Raw genomic sequence first — 21,389 nt, 5'->3', positions numbered from 1 at the left:
TGATGAAGTATGCAGCAAGTTGAAGCTGACAGAGGAAACATGTGTTCATTTAAAAAAACACTACCACAAGCCGTTTATCTACAAATCATTCATTGAATCATTAAATATCCATTTATTCAGGTTCACTTTTCTCAGTCTTACATAGAATACAATCTGATCTACAAAAAAACGTCAGCACATGACATTTGGACATTTTGGTCAAAACATATAAGATACCCAAAGAAATACCCAATTGGCTCTGCCGGCCAGTCGTTTAGCTTCCGTTACAAGTGATGAACCCTCCCCTCCGACCCACTGCATCCTTCTCAAGTCTTCTTCTGCAGCCGCTTCTCTGCCAAATCAAGCAACCAGCCAACGAGGGTCACACTCAGCAGTTGATGCAATCATTCATAAAGTGAACGCCTTGAACAAAAACAAAACAAATTCTTAAAACTCAAAGACAAACCAACTATGGTAGAAAATAAGTGATTTTAGAACGACGTGGAGAAGAAGAAAAAAAATCAAAATCCCAGGGAGGAGAAAAAAAAACTAAACAAAAACAGATGAAAGTGCTTGTTATTTTCATTTGAGTTTTGCATTAGCAGTTTTGTAAGTCCATCATCAACCCTGGGCCACCCACTAAAGATAACGCAGAGTGGGAACAGTACAGCCAAGTCTCTCTCGTCTCTCTGGAGCTCTGTGGGATCTGGACGCTGCGTCCAGGATTGTGGATGGAGGAAAAGACGGGCACCAGAGGAGAGTCAGGTGGCTGAAGGGCTGTAATGCTGTTTTTTGGGGGGGGGGGGGGGGGGGGGGGGGCAGCTGTCCGCTTGCTTTGAGGAAAGCACGGCAGTAACAGTGGAGTCCCTTCAGGCAACATAGTGGTACTGGTTAGGAGTCTCCTTGTCACGTTCCATGTAGTCTCTGTCTATGAGCGACTCGATCCGCTTCTTCAGATCACCCGGCTGTGGAGAGGAAAGAAAGTCAGATGCTGATGAGCTCCGTGTGCGTGCGTGCGTGCGTGCGTGCGTGTGTGTGTGCGCGCTGGAAGAAAAATGGAAATAGTGAGAACAGGATGCTTAAGATATGTCACCTTTACAGGGAACTTCAGCTGGTTGTAGAGCTCTGATACCAGAAGGTTGTGACTGAGGGTCTTCCTCATCTTCATGATGCGCACCACAGCGGCATCGATCTGATACTGCCTGTCTTGAAACACGCGCTCTGTGGTGCTTACCTGCTCCTCTACCTGTAAGGGAAATGTGTTTCAAAATTGATAAGAACCAACCTTTAAAACAAAAAAAGTGTGAAGAAAGAAAGAAATGTGCCAGTATATATTTATTTTTACCGTTTCCTTCATCTGGATCTGGTTGATCTTAATGCGGAACAGTTTGTGTTTGAAATCATTGTTGAAATTGAAACGGTCTCCATCTTCCACATCTTTCCCTCGAGGGTTCTTGTTGAGGACGCGTGCTTTTCCACAGGCCAGGGACTGCAGTGTGCGCCTGAGCTCTTCCTCCTCTGTGCAGGACGAGAGCGATTGTGATACAGAACTCTTAAACAATAGAATAGTTGTGCTACATGTTCAAAAGACGGGTATAAACCTATGCCGGTGGCGGTGCGGATCTCCTCCATGCTGAATTCTTCTCCCTCGTTAAACATCAGCAGCACCAGCGTCTGGAACAGCGAGACCTGCAGCTCCTTTTTACCCTGCAGGATAAAGTAGTCGTGGTAAGAGAACTTCAGACGTTTTCTCGAGCCAATTTGTCTCTCTTCTGAATGTTAGGAGGCCCCGTGGCCCTTACCTCTTTGAACTCCGCCTTCAGTACAGCGTGGCCCAGTGTGGGCTGCCACTGCAGCTTCCTCCCACTGTGCTTCCCCAGGTAGAACAGCTTGAACACCTCCTGGAGTTTTACCATCTACCAAAACATTAAGAGATGAACCATGTACCCAGACTGTCCTTATCACAGTCTGTTAAGGATAAGCTGACGACGCTGCCACGCTCACAGTTCACCAGTACAACACAGTCAATGTTTTCGTCAATAACTCCACCGTGTTGCTGCCTACGTACTATAAATCAAACTGCTTCCATGACTCATAAAGCGTAGTGTGGACAAAGAGAGAGATGCTTACCTCTGGGGGCAAGTGGACCTCCATGGGTATGTATGAAGGCCAGTAGCCCATAGTGAGGATGTTGACGGTAAGTTCTATGTTGCTTGGCTCGCTCTGGTTCTGGATATACTGAGCAGAAATACAACTTTTTCAATTTCACATGAAAAGCCCAATAAAAAGGACAGCACAGTGGAACGTAAACACGTGCTGTAAACACGGCGTCCATATTTTAAAGCCACTCAAGTGTGTCTATGTGCACAGAGACGGGAAGTACCTGTTTGAATTGGATCATGATGTCTTTGGACAGCTCCATGTCCTTGAACATCCCCTCGAGCTTACTGGTAAATGCTGCTCCGCATTCTGGAGGAAGCCAAACCCACAAAATATCACACCCGACTCACATGTGCACCCACGAAAGACCATCTCAGAATTTGCGTCATCTGTTCATCTATATTACTGGGAATTAATTTGCTAATTCAAGATAGAAGACTTCGGACTCACCATGTTTGAGCTTGGAGAGCATCGACTTTTCAGCATCAACAGACGCACTCTTGCCGACCAGCAGACGCTTGGCCAAGTCCTTCTTATAAAAAGCTTCAAACACATCTTTTCCTGGAGGGAGACAACAGGTCACAGTGGTTAGTAACACTATTTGACTGAGAAAGCAAACACACACACACACACACATGTAGTGTGACTGACCGTGTATGAAGCGGAAGATGATCATTATCTTATCCAGGATTCTCTCCAGCTCCTCCTCTGTAGCCTCTTTGTTCCCTGCTCTTAACTTTGAATCCACATATTTAGCTAGACGGGAAGCAATAACCAAAGAGAGCCGTTACCACATGCTGGAGCTAATGAAGGCAACGTTGAAATGTATCCGAGCTCGACTGCCACGGCATGTCGTTTATTTGCCCTGACCCACCGATAAGTTCCGCAGGTTTGTTGGGCCTCTTGTTGATAAAGGTCTCGAAGGCCTCCTTCATGGCGTTGATGAATCCCTCGTTCCGCGTGAAGCAGCTCTGTGCCACGTTGTCCATCTTGTCCTTAAAGTCCAGCAGGTCTTGCACCATGTCCTTGTCTTTCTCTGGGGTGCATACGATCTCTCCGCCGAAGGACTGCGACCAGAGAACGGTTCAACAATGTTGGGACACATTTTTCCTTGATGGTAACGCTTTGTATGCCTCTGTGCATGTTGGTTGAGCTGTGTTTGTACCTTTATGTAATCTCTCCAGAACTGCAGCAGAGTGGGGAGTCCTCCCTTCACCTTGCTGAAGAGCTGGTAGAGGAGGGCCAGCTCGGTCGCTCGATTCCCATCCAGCAGGGTGCCCAGACCTGGCACAGAAATGTCACAAAAATAAGCTTCAACTGCATTTAAACTATTTCATGTTGATGACTCCATTTACATGGGCTTGATTAAGATTTAAAGCAGCAAACGAAAGCTATTGACCAGGTGGGACACCTTAAAGGTAATGGAAAGCAACCGGAGGACACCACAAACTACAGCCTCAAATAACACCGTAGAGAGGAATCAATCACCTGCTGGCCCAGTTACACAACAATTGATTTCACAAATGTAGTACATATTACTTAATGTCGAGCACTTATTAAAGCCTTTCATGCAGACGTACCTTTTTGCAGCATTGCAGTAATGTGTTCTCCTAAGAGCTGTTTCTCAACACAGCTAATAAGTGGTTTCCTGCAAAATAATGAGAAATAATGAGGAAATGTATCCAAACGATGGAATACATGCACACACATATCGGCCCTTTTGATTCAAGAAAATGCCTGTAATCTCACCTCCTGACATTTTTGCACAGCAAATTTTCTATTTGTTGAAAGCTAATGAAAACTGGGGTTACATCTAAAGCTCTGGGGTCACTGATTTGAAGCGCTGCTGCTATGGCCTTGCATGTTTAGCCTTCAATAGTATTTTCACTCAATGAGATCAAAATGTTGTAAATTGTAGAGTTCAACAAAGAAGATGTTGAGGCATCTTAACGTGAAAACATTTAAAATGATAATAAACTGTGTACTAGACATTTAATGTAGACAGTCCTTTGTACTGACACCTTGATTCATCACGTTGTCTATAAAACAAATACATCAGTCTACTGTATTTCGAGTGACACCTCCAAAAATTCAAAGAGGCCCCTAATGATACTGAATAGCAGGCAGACCCCACTTTAAATGATAATCAATGGTTAATTATGACTCTGCTTATTTTCTTCTCTTTGTCTCAGTTACATAATCGCATAACAGAAGATTTAATAAAAATAATTACTGAGTGCTCTGGTCGAGGTAGCTCATGATACGATCGTTCTCCTCCTCCAACCGATGAGCCACATGGTGCAGGTACTCGGGCACCTGGACGCATACCAACACACATATTCAGAGGATTTACAGGTGAGAAGCACAGCCGTGGCCGTAAGTGTATAACAGGCTACAGATGAAGAACTCGCAGATGCATCAATACTCTCACTCACGTCTCTCTCCTGCGTCAGCCGCTGTCCCTCTGCTGCATACAGTCGATTGGTCTCAGTCAAAAATCTCTCCTCAAAGGAATCTTTGTAAACCTTAACGCACGTTAGACAGAAGTTACAAACAATGACACACGCTCGGTCTATTTCCCGCTGGTCAGCTCAGTACGGGGATGAACAGGTGATCGGGTACCTGTAGGTCTGACAGCATCCCCAGCAGGCTCCTGATCAGACTCCGGTCTACCGTCTCGCCATTCCGTTCCAGTTCGATCTGCTCCAGAATGCCGTCTACGGTGCGCTTCTGAACCGCACCGTCGCTCACGATGTGGGTACGAAACAATTCCAACCCAGTGTCCCTGCAACGTATACGTAACATCAGCGTCCTGCTGGAAGCACACCTTAACGAACACAGCATTGAATGAACTAACTTTACCAGATGGAGGGGAGTAGGGAGTTCTGGAGCACATAGGTACGATCCAGGAAGAGAAAGATACTTCGGATCATTATCTATAGAGAAACCCAAACATAGTCTTAAAAGGACACTCTCCCATGAGTGTGCATACATGTCGAACATCACACTCACAGTTTGCCTGCAGTGGTCCTGCCAGCAGCGATTCATTCGCTTCAGGAAGGAAAGGTTGTCCAAAGACTCTGTGAGCTCCATGTTAAGGAACAATCTTCCAATCACTTGTGTCATCACAACAACAAACAACAAATAAATATATATTTTAAGTCCAGTCTGCCTAAAACAAAGCATAAAACAACAATTAGGCAACTAGAGGACATCAATGAAAAGCTATATTATTTGATTGCTTATAATCTGAGACAAATTATTTTGTTATTCAGCGTCATGTCTTACTGTACAATATGTCAAGCATCTTTGCATCATCTGCAAGTGACAGCCACTGCCTGTTAAAGCCCCATTGTTGCAAACTTGTTGTATATTGGCCTCTTGTGAGAAAACACTGCAACAACACCTGAGATGCGACAGGAGAGCCTAGACTTCCTAAATTAAGATTAAAGCTGACAAGATAACAAAAAAAAAAATCACTGTCAAAACTGCAGGTTTGTGATTAAAAAAAAACATGGGCTCCTCGATATGAGAAAAGGCTCAAATCAGTTTGTTTTAAGGTAATATACCTACTGTCAAGGAAGTCTCTCTTTCACAATGTAAGAACACCTCAATCTGCATCCTATTTTTCCCCACATCAGAACATGCTTCCACAGGTTTGATACACAACTCATCAGTGAAAAAAGGATATTCTCTAAACTGTTTGATCTGGGCCTGCACGTGATCTTCACAGACTTGCCGTAGCTGCTTGTACAGCGTGGGGGAGACTTTGTACGAACAGAGGTTTTCTACCGCCTTCAAGAGAGAGAGACAGCAGATCAGACAGTTGTTTCACAAATGATGAGCACTGTAACATTACAACTGTTCTTTTTTTAGATTTGGCCACTGGTTTCCATTCATTTTAGTAAAGTTTGTAAATCCTTTTTTTTTTTTTATATGGTAGTTTTCAAATCAATATGCACAGTCATGTGTAACAGTAACAAAAGTAAAAGTAGAGATTCTTTGTGATGCGATAGATTACCTGTTATATATATCATATAAAATCAGCAAACCTGATAGAGCTCTTCCAGATTGTACTTGATCGAGGTGCTGTTCTGGATGGCACCCACTGCATCCCGTAGCTTCAACCACGTGTCCTCGGTGTAGTTCTCGGCTAATTTTGGCCTGTCTGTTACAAACAAAGACAGCAACAATGATAATTTATACACATTGGGAACTGTCAAATAGGCTAACGGGAACTCCTTAATGCAAATGAAACAATATCGGCATTTGGATAGAACATAGTTTGAGGTGTTTATCACACACATAAGTTGCAGGTTTGGAAACCATCAGTTGTGATAGTTCATGGTCCAGCACCATTTATCAAAGGCGTCTATCAAATGTAAAAAGAAATAAAAATGTGACTTGATGTGATTTTTTTTACTTAACTCCTCACCAACATCTGCAATAGGTAGTATTGAATATATTTTTTTTCTTTTAAATAGTAAATTGGATATTGTTCTGAATAACTTTGCACATATGTAGAGAAAGCTTACAGTTTTATATTTGTTAATTTTTTTGGAGTCTCTGTAGCCAATGAAATGTGATTTATTAGTATGTAATGCATATCAGCACATGCCTGCTGAGCTGACTATATGAAAAAGTGACTTTATGTTAACCAAGGATTCTAGCTCTGCCGAAGCATCAATTATTACCTGATAAACACCCTTTTTAATATTTTGTATAAACAATCTATAAAATGTAATAGAAGAAAGATATCAAGTGATGTCCTGCACACAGACATTGTCTTATCTATACAATTGCAGTGCAAGTGCAATTGGGCCAACCAGAACGTGTGAAAGGTTTTTAAATACCCACGCCCAATGAAATCAGTGCATCAAGCACAAAAAAACCTAAATCACTGAGAAGCATCGATGTGATTACAAAGCCTTTACAAAGCTGACATGTGCTTATTTTATCAGTTACGTCAACAATGTGTTCACTGCCCAGAGACAGACAACTTTTTCACAGTATAATCTGATAGTTAAATCATCTGTCGTATTATGATAAATAGATCTAACTGATTGATGTTAGATAACGAAGATGAAAACAATCAGTAACGTTACCTTTGAAATTTTTGATGACTAATTTCTTTGAAGCGCCACTTTTGCTTGAGGCCAGAGCGGAGGTCCTGGCCATCCCGTTGGTGTTGTGCTCCGTTATAGCGGAGAAGCTGGCTCTCTTGTCCTGTCGGGTGTCTTCTGCCATTATCAGATTAGCGCTTTGGTTTAACGCCGTATGCTCCAAGTGTTTTTGCTAAGTTACTGTTCACGTTAGATTGTTCAGTCGCCTGTTTATTTACTGGCAGCGACACAGACTCTTTGTTGACCGGTTGTCTTTAGGTGCACAGCACAGGCAGTCGCAGTATATTTAATACACGTGTACAAACAAACACTGACTAACGTTGGGTTATTCAATCAGAAAACATAACTACCGTAAGCTCAGTAAACAGATAGCAAGCTAACAGTGTGTCATCTGAAACTGCAGCACACTTTAGCTCTCGTCTTCACCACAACACTTTAGCTTTAGCTGTTTTAGGCTAGTCCATGCCCGCCTCGACTACTTACAGATTTCAACGAGTTCAACTATTGCATTTTGCGACGGCATACACGCATGTAAAAGCGACATAGTTGGCGTTGATATAACAGACCCATATTAAAGGTGGCTTTCTTTACCAACATAACGCTAGCTAGCTAGCACAACAAAATGGCTTTTCTCAGACAGTTCGGTTGGACAGGTGCATCTTGGGTGAAAACGCGGCCGTGTTGCGTTCAGAGACAGTTTGAACTTTCATTGTCAGTAACAGTTTTGTTTTTTGCAGTTCTCAAAACGTTAAATAAAACCCACTATATCTGATTATACTGCACAGAACACTCTATTTGTCCTGACAAAGGCAGTAACTCACTAAAAACATGTTCCCTGTGAGGCGTTGAAGTAGGAGTATTCAGCATTTACTTATGACTCACATGGTCATTAGTTTACACTTTAACACAGTGTAGAAATACTCTGACACGTGAAAGTCCTGCATTCAAAATCAGAAGTAACGGAAGTATTTGCACCTAAATGTACCAAAATAACTCATAATGGAAATGTGCCTGTTTAAGAATAATATTTATATCACTGGATTATAATTAATGATGCATTATCGTGTACATGACTTTAATGTTTCAACCACTTTATATACCGCCTAGTAGGCTAATATATAATAATACATTGAGTAAGCACTCAACAATAACAGCAATGTATTTCCAAAATAATAATAGTGATTATAAAGCTGATATATCAGTAACTGTGTACGGTAAAGACAGATATCACAATACAACAAATTGATGTCAACAGACATTTCATAACAGGTGGAATGGCATCAATGTTGTTGTTTTTCCCATTAAGTGTCCGAGTGAGCTATTCCAGTGAGCTAGTGCACAATACCAGGACCTCCCCTGTGGAATGCAATCAATAATATTGTTGAACAGACTTGACTTATCAAAATGTCGTCTGTGAAATAGGTATATTAGAACATATTGTGAAGTCTGGCCTCAGCACTTGCTTTTGCAACACACATACTTTTTTGGCACCCTCCATAACATGTGTATGAGTGAACAAACTAGTCAGCATTTGTACTCCCATTTCAGGATGACAATGTTGAAAACATATTTATTTATTGTTGATTCATTTTTGGGGGTGGAAATATATGAGGTCAGTTTGACATGTGTTGAGAAACATAACAACATTGCTCCTCACTAAGACGGTCTTGAACGCACCCCCGTATCACCTGCAACCAGCAGGAGTTTAGTGCAAATGGGCGGCGTTTTATACTGGACAAGCAATACCTAAAGCTACCATTCAAGCTGTATTTGTCTGGTGTCGACCCGAGCACCATGGCTATATGAATGCTTCCAAGTAAATATACGTCGTTGCGGCAGTGTTTAGAGCGCTGAGGCTGGCCTGTTTGCGGTGATCCGGCCTGCTGTCCTGAGCGCTGTGTGCAGCGGTAGGTATGCTTGCGCCAACAGCTCCGAGAGAAACTAAGGAGTGAGTTGTTGCGCAGAGTCTTTGACAGAGCATCATCTCAAGGGAGAGGAGGCCGGTTGGAAACTAGGTGATTTTCCTTTGGACATACACCCCGTGAGACACACGATCAATGACCACTTTCTTTAACCACGTTGGAGATCCAGCTCAGTGTTGATTAGCTTGCTAGCATCGGCACCACTGGTCTCTTTAAGCTAAGGTTAGCCTAGCTAGCTGGCCCAGATGCTACCGAGTATAAGCAATTTAAATCGGACCACGACTTCCTTGCATGCTTATTATACCTTAACCTGCGAACAACTTATTCTTCCACCAGGCAGCCGGTGTTAACCAGTGCACTGTGTTTAGCCAACTACTGGTGTTAGCCTTTAGCTAGCTAGCGTTAACGTCTTTAGCTGTCACCACTGAAGCAACATGAGAGAACATGTCAGCTAATGTGTTCCAGAACTGTTTAAAATGAACCCAAGCTTGTGTCAACATGAATACTGTTTAGGAAATATGACTGACTTATCTTTACGACATTACTCAGGAGGTTTCTGGTAAGGATGTGAACTAACTTATACAATAGTAGGGAAGGAGCTAAGGAGCTAATTACCACAACAGGGCAGCCTTTGAAGATAACTTCAACATTTATGACTAAGAAAAGAAACACTTCATTCATTTTAATATTGTCAACTATACATATGACTATGGGGGCTAGGCCATAAGTAGTATTTCTATAATCGTTTCACCAACCCCAAAGTGCCCAGCCCATAGGTGTGTACGTTACATGACTCTACTTGCACTACAGGCCAGGAAAGAAGACAAGAAAACGAAAGCAATACATAATATATCCACGTGTGTCAGAACATATGAGACTAACATACTAAACACACAACACATTCATATGTTCATTGTAAACAACCCTTAGCCAAATCATATGCCTAATAGCTAACGTTGTAGTCATCATTCCACAGCCAAAGGCTCAATGCCAAATCTTAACTGAGAACAAACCTGTCCATATAGAAAGCTGCTTACGACGCTTGTCATTTTATTCATCAATTTGTCAATTAATTGTTTGATCTATCAAATGTCATACAATTGTGTGAGAAATGTTTGCTATGATTTCCCAGAGCTCCAGGAGGATGTTTTGCCCAACCAACACTTCAAAACATTAAGATGTAAAGAATGTTTGCGATTTTTAATTCACACTAATTCACACACGTGTGCTTTCACACAAAGCAGAATACATCCAGAGTCTGCTGTGAATGAGGGACACGCCCGTAGTTATATTGCCAGTGACTTCACAAGAATATTTTGCAGCATACTGTTGGTGTGATCGTTTAATTTGTATGCAGTTTTGTTGATGCCTGTCTGTTTTGCATCCTCTAGTGTAGATGCCTTGGCTGAGATGAGTGTGAAGGCTTTTGAGCTAGTCCCCGCTGTGGAGCGAGATCTCCTCATGGGCGACAAGGCTCGTATCAACATCGAGTGCATTGAATGCTGTGGAAAACACTTGTACATGGGCACCAACGACTGCTTCATCCACCACTTCCTGCTGGACGAGGTCACTTCCTCCAAAGGGAAGCTGAGTTACTCTGCTCAGAAGCTGCTGCACAAATACCTGGGCCTCAAGAAACCGGTTGCTGAGCTGCGCGCCGCCTCCGCTTTGGAGCGTCTGATCGTGCTCTGTGATGGGATGGTCTTCCTGGTCGACATGGTGACACTGGAGACCGTGCCCTCGGCGGCGGGAGGCGGAGCCAAGATCAGAGGTGTGACGGCGTTCTGCATTAACGAGAACCCTGTGAACGGTGACCCGTTCTGCGTGGAAATGGGTGTGCTCTCCTCCAAGCGCCGCACGGTGCACATTTACATGGTGTACGAGGACAGAGTGCAGCTGGTCAAAGAGGTGTCCACTCCTGAGCAGCCCTGCGCCGTCAGCGTTGACGGTTACTTCTTGTGCCTGGCCCTCGCCACACAGTACATGATTCTGAACTACAACACGGGAGCCTCCCAGGACCTCTTCCCTTACAACAGTGAAGGGAGGAGACCCATTGTGAAGAGGATCGGCAGGGAGGAGTTCCTCTTAGCAGCACCTGGTGGTCTGGGTAATTAAAAAGCACTGAATTTAGTTGCCTTCGTGATTAAAAAGCTGTGAATTTTACACGCCCTTCACTCACAATGGGTCAATTGTAGCAGACATTTTAATTATCTATAATTTTGAATTGGTTAATTGATCAATACTCTGCCATTTATCTACGTCCAGGTCATGTTTATGGATTAATTATATTACTAGTTGTTTTTACTGTTGGCAAGTACTGACAAAAATGTGAAATGAATGTCCATAAATTAATTAAAATATAGTTAAAATATTTTGGGGCATTTTTCTCTCCACTGATTTTCCATCATTCTTTGACCTGTTCGACTGCGAAAAAGATACTAAATTGCATTCTCTCTGGTATTAAAAATGTCTTTAAAAATTCTTAAATTTTGTCAATGTGTTCACTGCCCAGAGACAGACAACTTTTTCACAGTATAATCTGATAGTTTTTTCTTCTTTTTTCCCCAACTGTTTCTCCACTCAATGATTGCATCTAAGACCATTTATCGTGCATGTAAATATAATTTCACAGCCGGCTGCGTGTGTCTGCTGTTAGTTTTTGTAACGTTAGGAGTACTTCTTGACTTAAGAGTGTTTCATGGCGTTTATCTTCTATCTATTTGAAATTGTCTCTCCACTTCCCTCCCCAGGAATGTTTGCCAATGCAGAAGGCGTATCGCAGCGAGCTCCAGTCAACTGGTCAGAGAGCGTGATCGGTGCCGCTGTGTGTTTCCCGTACGTGGTCGCTTTGGATGAAAGCTTCATCACCATCCACAGCATGTTGGACCAACAGCTAAAACAAACCCTTTCATTCAGGGACGGACACATTCTGCAAGACTTTGAAGGTATCTTCACATATTGCTCTTCAAGGAAAAGAAATCTGAAGGAGTGGTTATCTGATTGATGATCTCGCATTTTTCCATTATTCATTTAGGTTGTGACACATTTAATGGTCAAAAAAGACCAACAAGCTCCCTTAATAATCCACTTGTTTGAAATGATGTAATAAGAAGGCGAAGAAGTGATGTATGAAGTTTCACCTGACCGTAGCATTATGTTTATCCTGCATTAGATACTGCCTCCTGCAGGTGTACTCATCAACATGTATCAACCATGTTGCCATTTATCACATTTCACTAACGCTGTCGGACTTACAAGTGACAGCTCCCTCGTGTGCAGTAGTACTTCACAAGACCTGTAAACAGACTTTACTTGGGAGTTTAATGTACAGACAGAAGACGTCTGGCTGATCTGTCGTATAGCCACAGTATGTTAATCTTTATCCGTCAAGTGCTTCCTTGTTGCTCACAGATCTGTTCGTCAGTCGCCTGGACTGAGAAACCAAAACCCTTTTAGGTACTTTTTAGAACACTGGAGTTTCAATGGAATCTGGAGCATGAGTGACCTCTTCCTGTTCCAGAGACTCTTTCAGTTCAACAACTGATCAGCAAGTGAAGCGCTACACATGAAGCTGTCTCTCCCCAGAGCTGGAGACGATTTAACAGCGTAAACCACAGGATTAAGAGTCTGTTGGTTGGGATATCACATATTTGTAGCTGTTTTGAGAGTGTTGAAGTCCTGACCTGTGAGTGTTGTGTGTGTTTTTAGGAAAGGTCATTCTGGCCTCCACGAAGGCAGTGTATGTCCTGGTGCCGCTGCCCCTGGAGAGACAGATCCAGGACTTGCTGGCCAGCCACAGAGTGGAGGAGGCGCTCGTCCTCACAGAGGGAGCACAGCAGAATATTCCCAAAGACAAGTTCCAGGTAACAAACATGGTGTTACGTGTGAATCATAGATAGATAGATACTTTATTAATCCCGCAAGGGGGCATTGCTTTTCGCTACGGCAGCATTTATGGTACAGGTAAAGCAATCACAATAAAAATGCACAATATACACAATGAAATAGAATAATATTAAAATGAATTAACCAAACAATAGTGCAAAAAAACAAATAACGGTGTAACATAATCACAATCAGTGATCATATGATAACTTTGCCTGAGCTGAGATATTTTAATGTAAACGATTACTTTATTGACTATCTTTCTCAACTAAAAAAAACCCACAATTGTCTCACAAACTGTCTCGTTCTGCACGTACAGATTTTGCACAAAAGAATCCTGCAGCAGGCAGGTTTCATACAGTTTGGCCAACTTCAGTTTCTAGAAGCAAAAGAACACTTCAGGTAAGAGTTACTTTGGTTGTTAACACTGTTTGTCCTGCTCTGTGGTGACGTGGGATTTAACGGCCTGTGACAGTAACATGTTACCTCATTCCATGTGTAGTTTTCTGCCACACTAATGCACATTGAAGTTTTATTAAATGTTTAATATTAGAAAAAAGCTATGAGGTGTGGGTTCCAACACTGCTTTCTTCTTCCTCTAGTTTCTGGTTCTTGGTTGCGTTCCTCACTCGTTTTTTTTTTTTTGCAGGAAGGGTCAGCTGGATGTGCGGGAGCTGATCTCTCTCTACCCACTGCTGCTGCCAGCTTCCTCCTCATTCACGCGCTGCCACCCTCCCCTCCACGAGTTTGCCGATCTCAACCACCTGGCCCAGGGCGACCAGGAAACAGTGCTGCGATGCAAGAAATTCCTCATCACTTATTTGGGAGAGGTAAATGGAGTCAAAGAAAATGATTTATTTCCACGTTTTGGAGAAGATCGCTATGTCAGAGGTGCTGGTAATACTCCACATGTATTGCATAATTCTGTTGTTATTCGTGCACACAGGTACGAAGCACAGAGGTGGCCAACGGCTGTCGAGAGGACGTGGACACTGCGCTGTTAAAGCTGTATGCCGAACAGGATCACGACAGCCTTCTAGACCTGCTAGCTTCAGACAACGCCTGCCTTCTAGCAGACAGCGTCCCATGGCTGGAGAAATATCAAAAGTGTGTATACTTTCCTTTTTGGTTTTGAGTTGAGCCTTTTAAGAACAAGTTGATATAATTAATCACGTTATGAAAAACAGAATATCGCTGCATTTTAACATTTCCTAGCTTCAAGAGCTTTCGCATTCTATTGACGGGCTATTATTGGAATGGACAGACAAATACAGTTCATCTGAGCCAGCATCCACACATTTAGAAGATTGAGGGTAAATTGGTTCTCTGTGTGATGGTGTCGCATGCTTACAGCTGGTATTTAGCACTTTGGGAATCAGTTTACTTCCTACAGGGACGAGGGGAGAGGTTTTGCTTCATTCAGTCTTTTTCACCCTCATAGATATTTTGCACTTGGACTGCTCTATCGTTCGAACGGTCAGGATTCAGCAGCACTTCAAGTATGTACGCCTCACCCGAGATTCGGCGCCAACACCGATGTTTTAGGTATTTAACACATTCGCTCTTTATTTTCTCCGACAGCTGTGGATTCGAGTGGCAGACGGGGATCTGCAGGACTCCACCAGGTCTGACCTCTACGAGTACATTGTGGACTTTCTCTGCTCCAGTCTGGACCTCGTGTGGAAGTATGCAGACTGGGCCTTGCGGAAGGATCCCACGGTAGGTTACCAGGACCTTAAATGATCTCAAACATCTAACTCTGCTCTCAAGATTATTGGTGCGGGTCATATTTATACCAGATAAAAAGTTTTTTGAAGCAAATAAGCATAATTATTCACCCATCTTTCTTTGTGTTTGTTCATAGATAGGTGTCCACATCTTTACTAAGAGGCCGGCCACGAAAGAGCTTCCAGAGCTAAACCCCGATGATGTCATCTCTTACCTGGGAAAGCACAGCCAGGCGCTGCTTCTCTACCTGGAACACCTGGTGCTGGAGAGACGGATAAAGGTAGAGTAAAAGGGCTTCGTGGTGAGAGAGAGAGAACTGGGAGACTCTGGTTCAGATCGGCTCTGTTGAAGTGTCCTTGAGCAGCACACACGATCTGTGCTAGCCCCAGAGACGCTGATCCGAACACCAACCTTCCTGCAGGGAGGCAAGCGCCATTTGACGAATTTCCCTGCAGTATCAATTCTCTAAAGTACTGAATTTAATTACTATTATGGATATATTTAGCTGGACCGCAACAGACTCACTATTGAACACATCCTAAAAATACAGCTGGGCACATGAGACACAGTCGTTAGCACTGTTTCTTGACTTCCTCCCGCAACCCTGACCTGTGAGCTAAGTCGCCTTTTTTAAAGGGTACGCACACCTTCAATTTCTGCCTGGCTCCTCCCAAGAGATCTGCAACATAAGTACTTGAGAACATGGAAGGATACATGTTTTTAGAACTTAATTTAACCAAGATAATTTCACTTGGAGCAGTGCTCACAGAGAAGCTGGCCAGTACAACCACAGTCTGATCTGCTGCTTACTGGGAGGCTCCTCTGTCTCTTGTCGCTAGTTCTTATCAAGGCGGATCCTGTTTGTATCCAACCTCAACACTGACTTTCTGTGTTATGTTCTTTTTATGTTTTAAGACCATTTTAATCAGCGTTTAGATTAAGGTAATTAGAGTGCTAATTAAATGCTGCTTAATCAAGTACAAATCAGAATTTTGCAATCAATTTGAACATTTTCATTTTTTATATATATATATATATATATATATATATATATATATATATATATATATATATATATATATATATATATATATATATATATATATATATATATATATATATATATTAATTAAGCAGCAAACAAACAAAAAAGTGTTTTTTTTCCTTTTTTTTTTTTTTTCATCCAATGAAGTTGGTTGACTTCCGAGTGTTATCTTCCATGTTTGTGGCTGCAGAAAGAGAAGGTCCACACACACCTGGCCGTGTTGTACCTGGAGGAGGTCTTGTCACTGCTGTCGCAGTCGCCAGCAGATGAAGAGCAGATCTCCAGAGCCAGAGAGAAGCTCCAATCTCTGCTCAGGGAGTCCAACCTTTACCGTGCGCCGTTTCTTTTAGGTGAGTCACAGGTCTGAAGATGCAACTACGACTTGGATGTTTTATTTATAAGATTTCTATTTTTGCATAAACTTTGATAAGTGCTGTTTCGCAGTATGTTACCCAGCTCTTTGAAGACTGAAGTGATTTAGCTTGTTATAGTACAACCACAACTGTCATCTTCTATAATATAGAATCTATATTATGTGACTGATTGTAGCATCACAAATGCAATCTAGACTTAGTGCAGGTCTGGCTGTACAGGTGACTGGACAATCCTTTTTACAGCAAGGTGTGATTCTCAAAAGACACAAAGAGAGATCAATATGTAGGTTTTGACCCTCAATGTTTCATGTTCTAATGCTCTGTTTAGGTAAGATGGAGAACTGTGAACAACTGCTGCTCGAGCGTGCGACACTACATGGAAAGCTGGAGGAGCACGATAAAGCGCTGCATATATTGGTGCACAAGCTGAGGGACTTCCCGTCTGCCGAGGCCTTCTGTATATGGGCCTCTTCCTGTCGGGATTCGGCATACCAACAGCAGCTGTTCCACCTGCTCTTGGGGGTTTATCTAGACGGGAACCCTCCAGGAAAAGCCCATTCTGCGGCAGGTGGAGGCGGAGACCTGGAGATGGCAGCAGTGGACCTCCTAAATCGGCACGGCGAGGTGTTGGACGCAGTCCGTGTCCTGCGCATGCTCCCCGAGGGCTGGTCACTGCAGCTGCTGCGGCCCTTTCTGGGTCGAGCCATCAGGGCCAGTATTCATGGCTGCCGCACCTCCCAGATCGCTCTGGGGCTCGCCCACTCTGAAAACCTTCAGCTGCTGCACGACAGGGTGAGAAACGCACGACACGAGTCAGAAACATGCAAATTAGTGAGATAGATGGATACTTTCTTCTTCCTCCGACTGCCGTACTTGTTTAGTGTGTTGGTTCACGCGGTAGGACACCATCATTTATTAGATCATGTTCTTGCATGTTTGTTGTTATTGAAACCATAAGAGCATTAGTTTCACAAAGGGTTGACGGCAATAATACTGACAATGTTAACAGAAATGTCTACGTCTTTTAAAGGTATCTGTGAAGGTGCATTGCTATTCTTCTCAAATAGAGCAATTCAATAATAAACACCTGAAGCAGAGCTGCATGGGCTAGTTGTTTAATCGATAGACAGGAAGTTGATCTGCAACTATATTTTTTTTATTCTTATCGATACATGTTTTAAGTCATTTGCCAAACATTTGCTGTTCCAGCTTCCCAAATGATTTGGTGCTTTTTGTTGTCATGTGTTCTAGTAAACTGAATATATTTGCGTTTTGGACTGCTGGTAAAATCAAACAAGACGTACATCTTTATTTCATTGACCAAACGTTTAATCAAGAAATTAGTTTGCTAATGAATTGACCTCTTCTAAAATTTTAAACTCGTAAGTTTTCTTTCTCGCTATGAACGTCCTAATAATTAAGTGGAGTCGGGGAGCAGAACAAATAAAAAATTCTTGGTATCTTATTCATCTGAACATTTACCAGAAATGTGAGTTGGCAGGTCACAAGTCACATCAGATTTAAATATTTTTTCTTTGTCATGAATATTTTTGAGTTGATATAAAAACAGAATAACAAATGTTCACATTTAGTATTAACACATTCTGACAAGTCACCATATATTGTCTTTGTCATATGAGGAATTATTATATTTACTCTTGGATTGTTAACATCTGTGGTGTTATCTTTGTGCTCATTACTGCTTTACGTCATCGTAACTCTTCGGTCATGTATTTTGTCCTCAGTTGAAAGACCGCAAGAAACCAATCTTTGTGTCTGAAAAGAAAGGATGCCACCTGTGCCACAACACCTTCAGTGAGCCCGATGTGGTGTGCCTGCCAGGCGGAGTGCCCGTCCACACCCACTGTGTCGCCCAGAGAGTAAGAGACTCTCCCACAAAGAGACAGTTAACTAATAGCAGTAACCATACGTGAGACTCCACCCTTCAGATTGCCATGTGATCTGTGATCAGAGGCACCAAACTAAAGCACGACATACTGAGGGGGGGGGAGATAACAAAAAGCACAGAACACCCATTGCCATCATAGAGTCAGCCATGGAGCAGATGAGAAACTCAAAGAAAGCTGTGCGAGTGTGTCAGACTGTGTGTTTTTATTCGACGTTGGGCCCCGTTCAGAGCTGGCATTGGCTTGTGAGATGATGGAGCGACCTCCCAAACACAACTGGACGCGGTTAATTTGCATCGCTGCCTCCCTGATGTGGGTGATTATTTGCATATAGAGCAGGGAAGTGACATCACGCGTGGTCGCTTGAGACGCATTTTTAATGCCAGGTGTGAACTGACTGGTTAGAGCTGTCCACTTGTGATCGGGTCACCTAAGACTGGTTAGTACCAGGCCTGAACAGGGACTAAGAAACCACAGTCTAGTCACCCGGACCTTAAATCCATTTCAACAGAGAATGGATCACAGAGGGCCTCCGGTGCTTCTCTGTGGGCTCAGGGCTGTACCGGTCATCGTCTCTGCTTGAACACTTTTTAAACCTGAACTTGAGAAACTGCTTAAGCTACAGAACACGCACTATTTGAATCCTGTTGCAAAGCATGCATAGCATTACCACTCTTACAGTTCTGGTCTCATCACCTCATATGGGTGTTTGCTTAATATTGTCCTACCTTGCACATTGCAATGTTGGGTTTTAATGTGAAATACTACAAAGATGCATCAGTACTGATGGAAGCTGAGTCTTTTACGTCTGTCTTTTACTGTGTGGGATCTGTACTCACTGCTGCTTTATCCCCCCCCCCCCCCACTAGCTATAAGGGCACTGGCTGTTGTGTTCACAGTAATTCAGTTCAACAGTTTGATCCAAACCTATTAGTCATCACGGTTGGAAACTTTGTCTCAGTGTGTCGTCTGTGGCCCAACAACGGCGTAAGACACTACATGCAATCTCACGCTGCTCCTCCACTTATCAGATCATATTTACTGACAACATGTCAGTAGACGTGAAAATGTGAAACGTGACGGCAAATGTTGCGGCTCAGATATCGGTGGCAGACATGTGGAGTATCGTCAAATCGTGTGAAATCGAGCTCCATAAATGATGTCTTGTTTTGAGTGACCAATGAATAAATCAAGAGGGATCTTCTCCGCCCGCCTGCTGTCATAGATCCATTGTGTTTGTTTGGCTAGGAAACATACTGTGATTAAGATATTTTGAATCCTGTCGACACAAAACAAATGCCAGTCAGTGGCAAACTTAACAAACAGGAAGGCCAACGTTTTACAGCAGCAATGTGTAAAATGTTTAAAACGGGTGGAACATGATGGAAAATACTTGATGGTATTCTTTATAACTATTCTACTAAATAGCCTGAATATTCTTTTTAAATGATGGTTCTAAAACTACATTGAGCTGGTTGGAACAAATCTTTATTCACCACAACACAAATCCATCGACACATCTTGGTTCAAAGGAAGAGCTTTGTCTGTGGATTGAGATATCGTCCTGCTGTTGCATCATACTGTGACAGTGTACGGGACTGACTAAGCACTTTTTACAGCTTTCCAAACGAAAGTAACGAATAACTGTCAGAGAAAAATGGTCGTCTCATAATGCATGGTATTGCACTGCACGTAACTCCTTCATTGTTTCAATTTTTTTTTTATTAAGTCAAAACAAAACCTATATCATTCACATCTTTGATCGCTCAAGAACAACGCGTCAGCTCTCACAACTGCCTTTTCACCATGACGTCCTACTCAAGAATGTATTATTTCATAAAGAGGTCCTAAAATTTGACAAGACGGACCACTGCTTTAGTGCTTTCCAAAAGTCGGGTATGGGTCGGATAACAAAGTGCAGCAGTTGTGCTAACGTGCAATAATCAGAGATGTATCCCTAAATGTGTGCTGGAGGTGAAGCTTTGCTGAAAAATGTTTATCGTCCTATCTCATTTTTTGTGATACCAGAGGTGGCGGAAGATGCATGAAATGTATAAAGGTGCAATGAGATTCAAACCCTTAAAATAAGAAACTAAACCTGGTTATGTAAAGCTGCTTTAAACCGAATACACTCCTGATAAAGTATAATCATTTTTCATATTTAACACCCGTCTCTCATCCTAGAGATGTGCTACTGTCAGCCTCTCAATGAAGATGCCTCTCAGATCTACAGTTAAATAAAACAACCGGCTATTTCAACGGTTGTAACTTCTCGAAGACCAGAAGACGTTACAATTTAACGACAAGATATTCACTCAAACTCTGAGAAAACCAAGCCTCCATCGGACACGTTTCTTAGCGTTGCCATTTTCTGAGTAGACAAAACCCAAAAGAACAGAAGTGTCTCCTTAGCTGTTTATTTTGAACTAATTTACATTCGTCCAACCTTCTCCTGTTTTGTGGGTGTTGCTTGTTTCTCTGGTGCCTGTGCTGTTTATGCTAGCATTCTGTGACTGCAACACATTTCTGTGAGGGAACTCGGTGCAAACATGGGACTATTTTTCTAACACAGATCTGAATGTTGTAGACTTGACTCGCTTTCCATGACGGGAATTCACAGCTTATGCACAACTCGACAGTTAAAGTGTAGCTTGCTTGAAAGGCTTCCTAACCATGACTTCAAATAATTTAAAACAGTACATTTGTGTGAAAAAAGAAAAAATACAATTGTATTTTATAATTCTATGTATACTGGTATGTATATACTGCATTTGTACTTGTTTGTTGCTTTCTAAATCAATGCCAATGTGGATGGAGTGTACGAACTGTAAATCCGTCCCATTTTAATAAACATGAAACTATATATCGACTCAGCTCAAGTGTCTCAATTTCACATCTACAAGTAATTCCCATGTATGTTTTGACATGTCTATTTATTTATTTATTTATTTATTTATTTGTTTGTTTTCTTCTCGACAATGAACGTCCTGCAGGCTTACAAAAAATGTAATGGGGAATGATGGAGAGGGTTGTTTAATTAGCTTTAGCATTTCTTTGAATTTCAATTAACTTCTTTCTGAATGTGGATCAAAGAATAATCATGGATTTTAGGACAAAAACATCAGTGACACTGTACCGTATAATTGTACGTGGCTGCGGGCTTGATGTAGTGTTGAGGCGGCAGACTCTCAAAGTAAAAGTCAAATGCAAAAAAGAAAATATGGAAATATAATTTCCCAAAATGTCTTTCTTCATTCTTAGAAAGC

General features: G+C 42.3%; 2 protein-coding genes across 2 annotated transcripts; one reads left to right on the top strand and one right to left on the bottom strand.

The window, feature by feature from the left end:
• Window positions 1-111: 111 nt before the first annotated feature.
• On the bottom strand, window positions 112-7,920 carry cul4a (cullin 4A). The gene is made up of 20 exons (XM_079295014.1): window positions 7,245-7,920; window positions 6,192-6,307; window positions 5,831-5,934; window positions 5,152-5,221; window positions 5,002-5,075; window positions 4,762-4,924; window positions 4,575-4,664; window positions 4,373-4,455; window positions 3,720-3,787; window positions 3,305-3,423; window positions 3,014-3,206; window positions 2,791-2,895; window positions 2,590-2,700; window positions 2,363-2,448; window positions 2,110-2,217; window positions 1,782-1,895; window positions 1,581-1,686; window positions 1,325-1,497; window positions 1,073-1,225; window positions 112-944 (listed from the first exon to the last, which is right to left on the bottom strand). The coding sequence occupies exons 1-20, from the start codon at window positions 7,384-7,386 to the stop codon at window positions 849-851; spliced, it is 2,274 nt and encodes a 757-aa protein (XP_079151140.1). The 5' UTR covers window positions 7,387-7,920; the 3' UTR covers window positions 112-848.
• A 1,182-nt stretch (window positions 7,921-9,102) lies between these two features.
• Window positions 9,103-20,930, top strand: tgfbrap1 (transforming growth factor, beta receptor associated protein 1). The gene is made up of 13 exons (XM_079284875.1): window positions 9,103-9,277; window positions 10,576-11,291; window positions 11,935-12,129; window positions 12,893-13,047; window positions 13,389-13,471; window positions 13,719-13,899; window positions 14,016-14,176; window positions 14,511-14,568; window positions 14,651-14,788; window positions 14,934-15,077; window positions 16,033-16,192; window positions 16,545-17,008; window positions 17,962-20,930. The coding sequence occupies exons 2-13, from the start codon at window positions 10,595-10,597 to the stop codon at window positions 18,148-18,150; spliced, it is 2,625 nt and encodes an 874-aa protein (XP_079141001.1). The 5' UTR covers window positions 9,103-9,277; window positions 10,576-10,594; the 3' UTR covers window positions 18,151-20,930.
• Window positions 20,931-21,389: the final 459 nt, after the last annotated feature.

This window comes from Melanostigma gelatinosum (assembly GCF_949748355.1).
Source record: "Melanostigma gelatinosum genome assembly, chromosome: 2".
Taxonomy (NCBI): Eukaryota; Metazoa; Chordata; class Actinopteri; order Perciformes; family Zoarcidae; genus Melanostigma; species Melanostigma gelatinosum.
This window is presented reverse-complemented; position numbering and strand designations above follow the sequence as displayed.

Coding starts and splice junctions, on each gene's coding strand:
- cul4a (XM_079295014.1), bottom strand. CDS start 7,386: ATGGCAGAAGACACCCGACAGGACAAGAGAGCCAGCTTCTCCGCTATA. Junction 5,935..6,191: donor ATCTGGAAGAGCTCTATCAG/GTTTGCTGATTT, acceptor TCTCTCTTGAAG/GCGGTAGAAAACCTCTGTTC. Junction 5,222..5,830: donor CAGATCAAACAGTTTAGAGA/ATATCCTTTTTT, acceptor CATGGAGCTCAC/AGAGTCTTTGGACAACCTTT.
- tgfbrap1 (XM_079284875.1), top strand. CDS start 10,595: ATGAGTGTGAAGGCTTTTGAGCTAGTCCCCGCTGTGGAGCGAGATCTC. Junction 13,472..13,718: donor GAAGCAAAAGAACACTTCAG/GTAAGAGTTACT, acceptor TTTTTTTTGCAG/GAAGGGTCAGCTGGATGTGC. Junction 15,078..16,032: donor TGCTGGAGAGACGGATAAAG/GTAGAGTAAAAG, acceptor TTGTGGCTGCAG/AAAGAGAAGGTCCACACACA.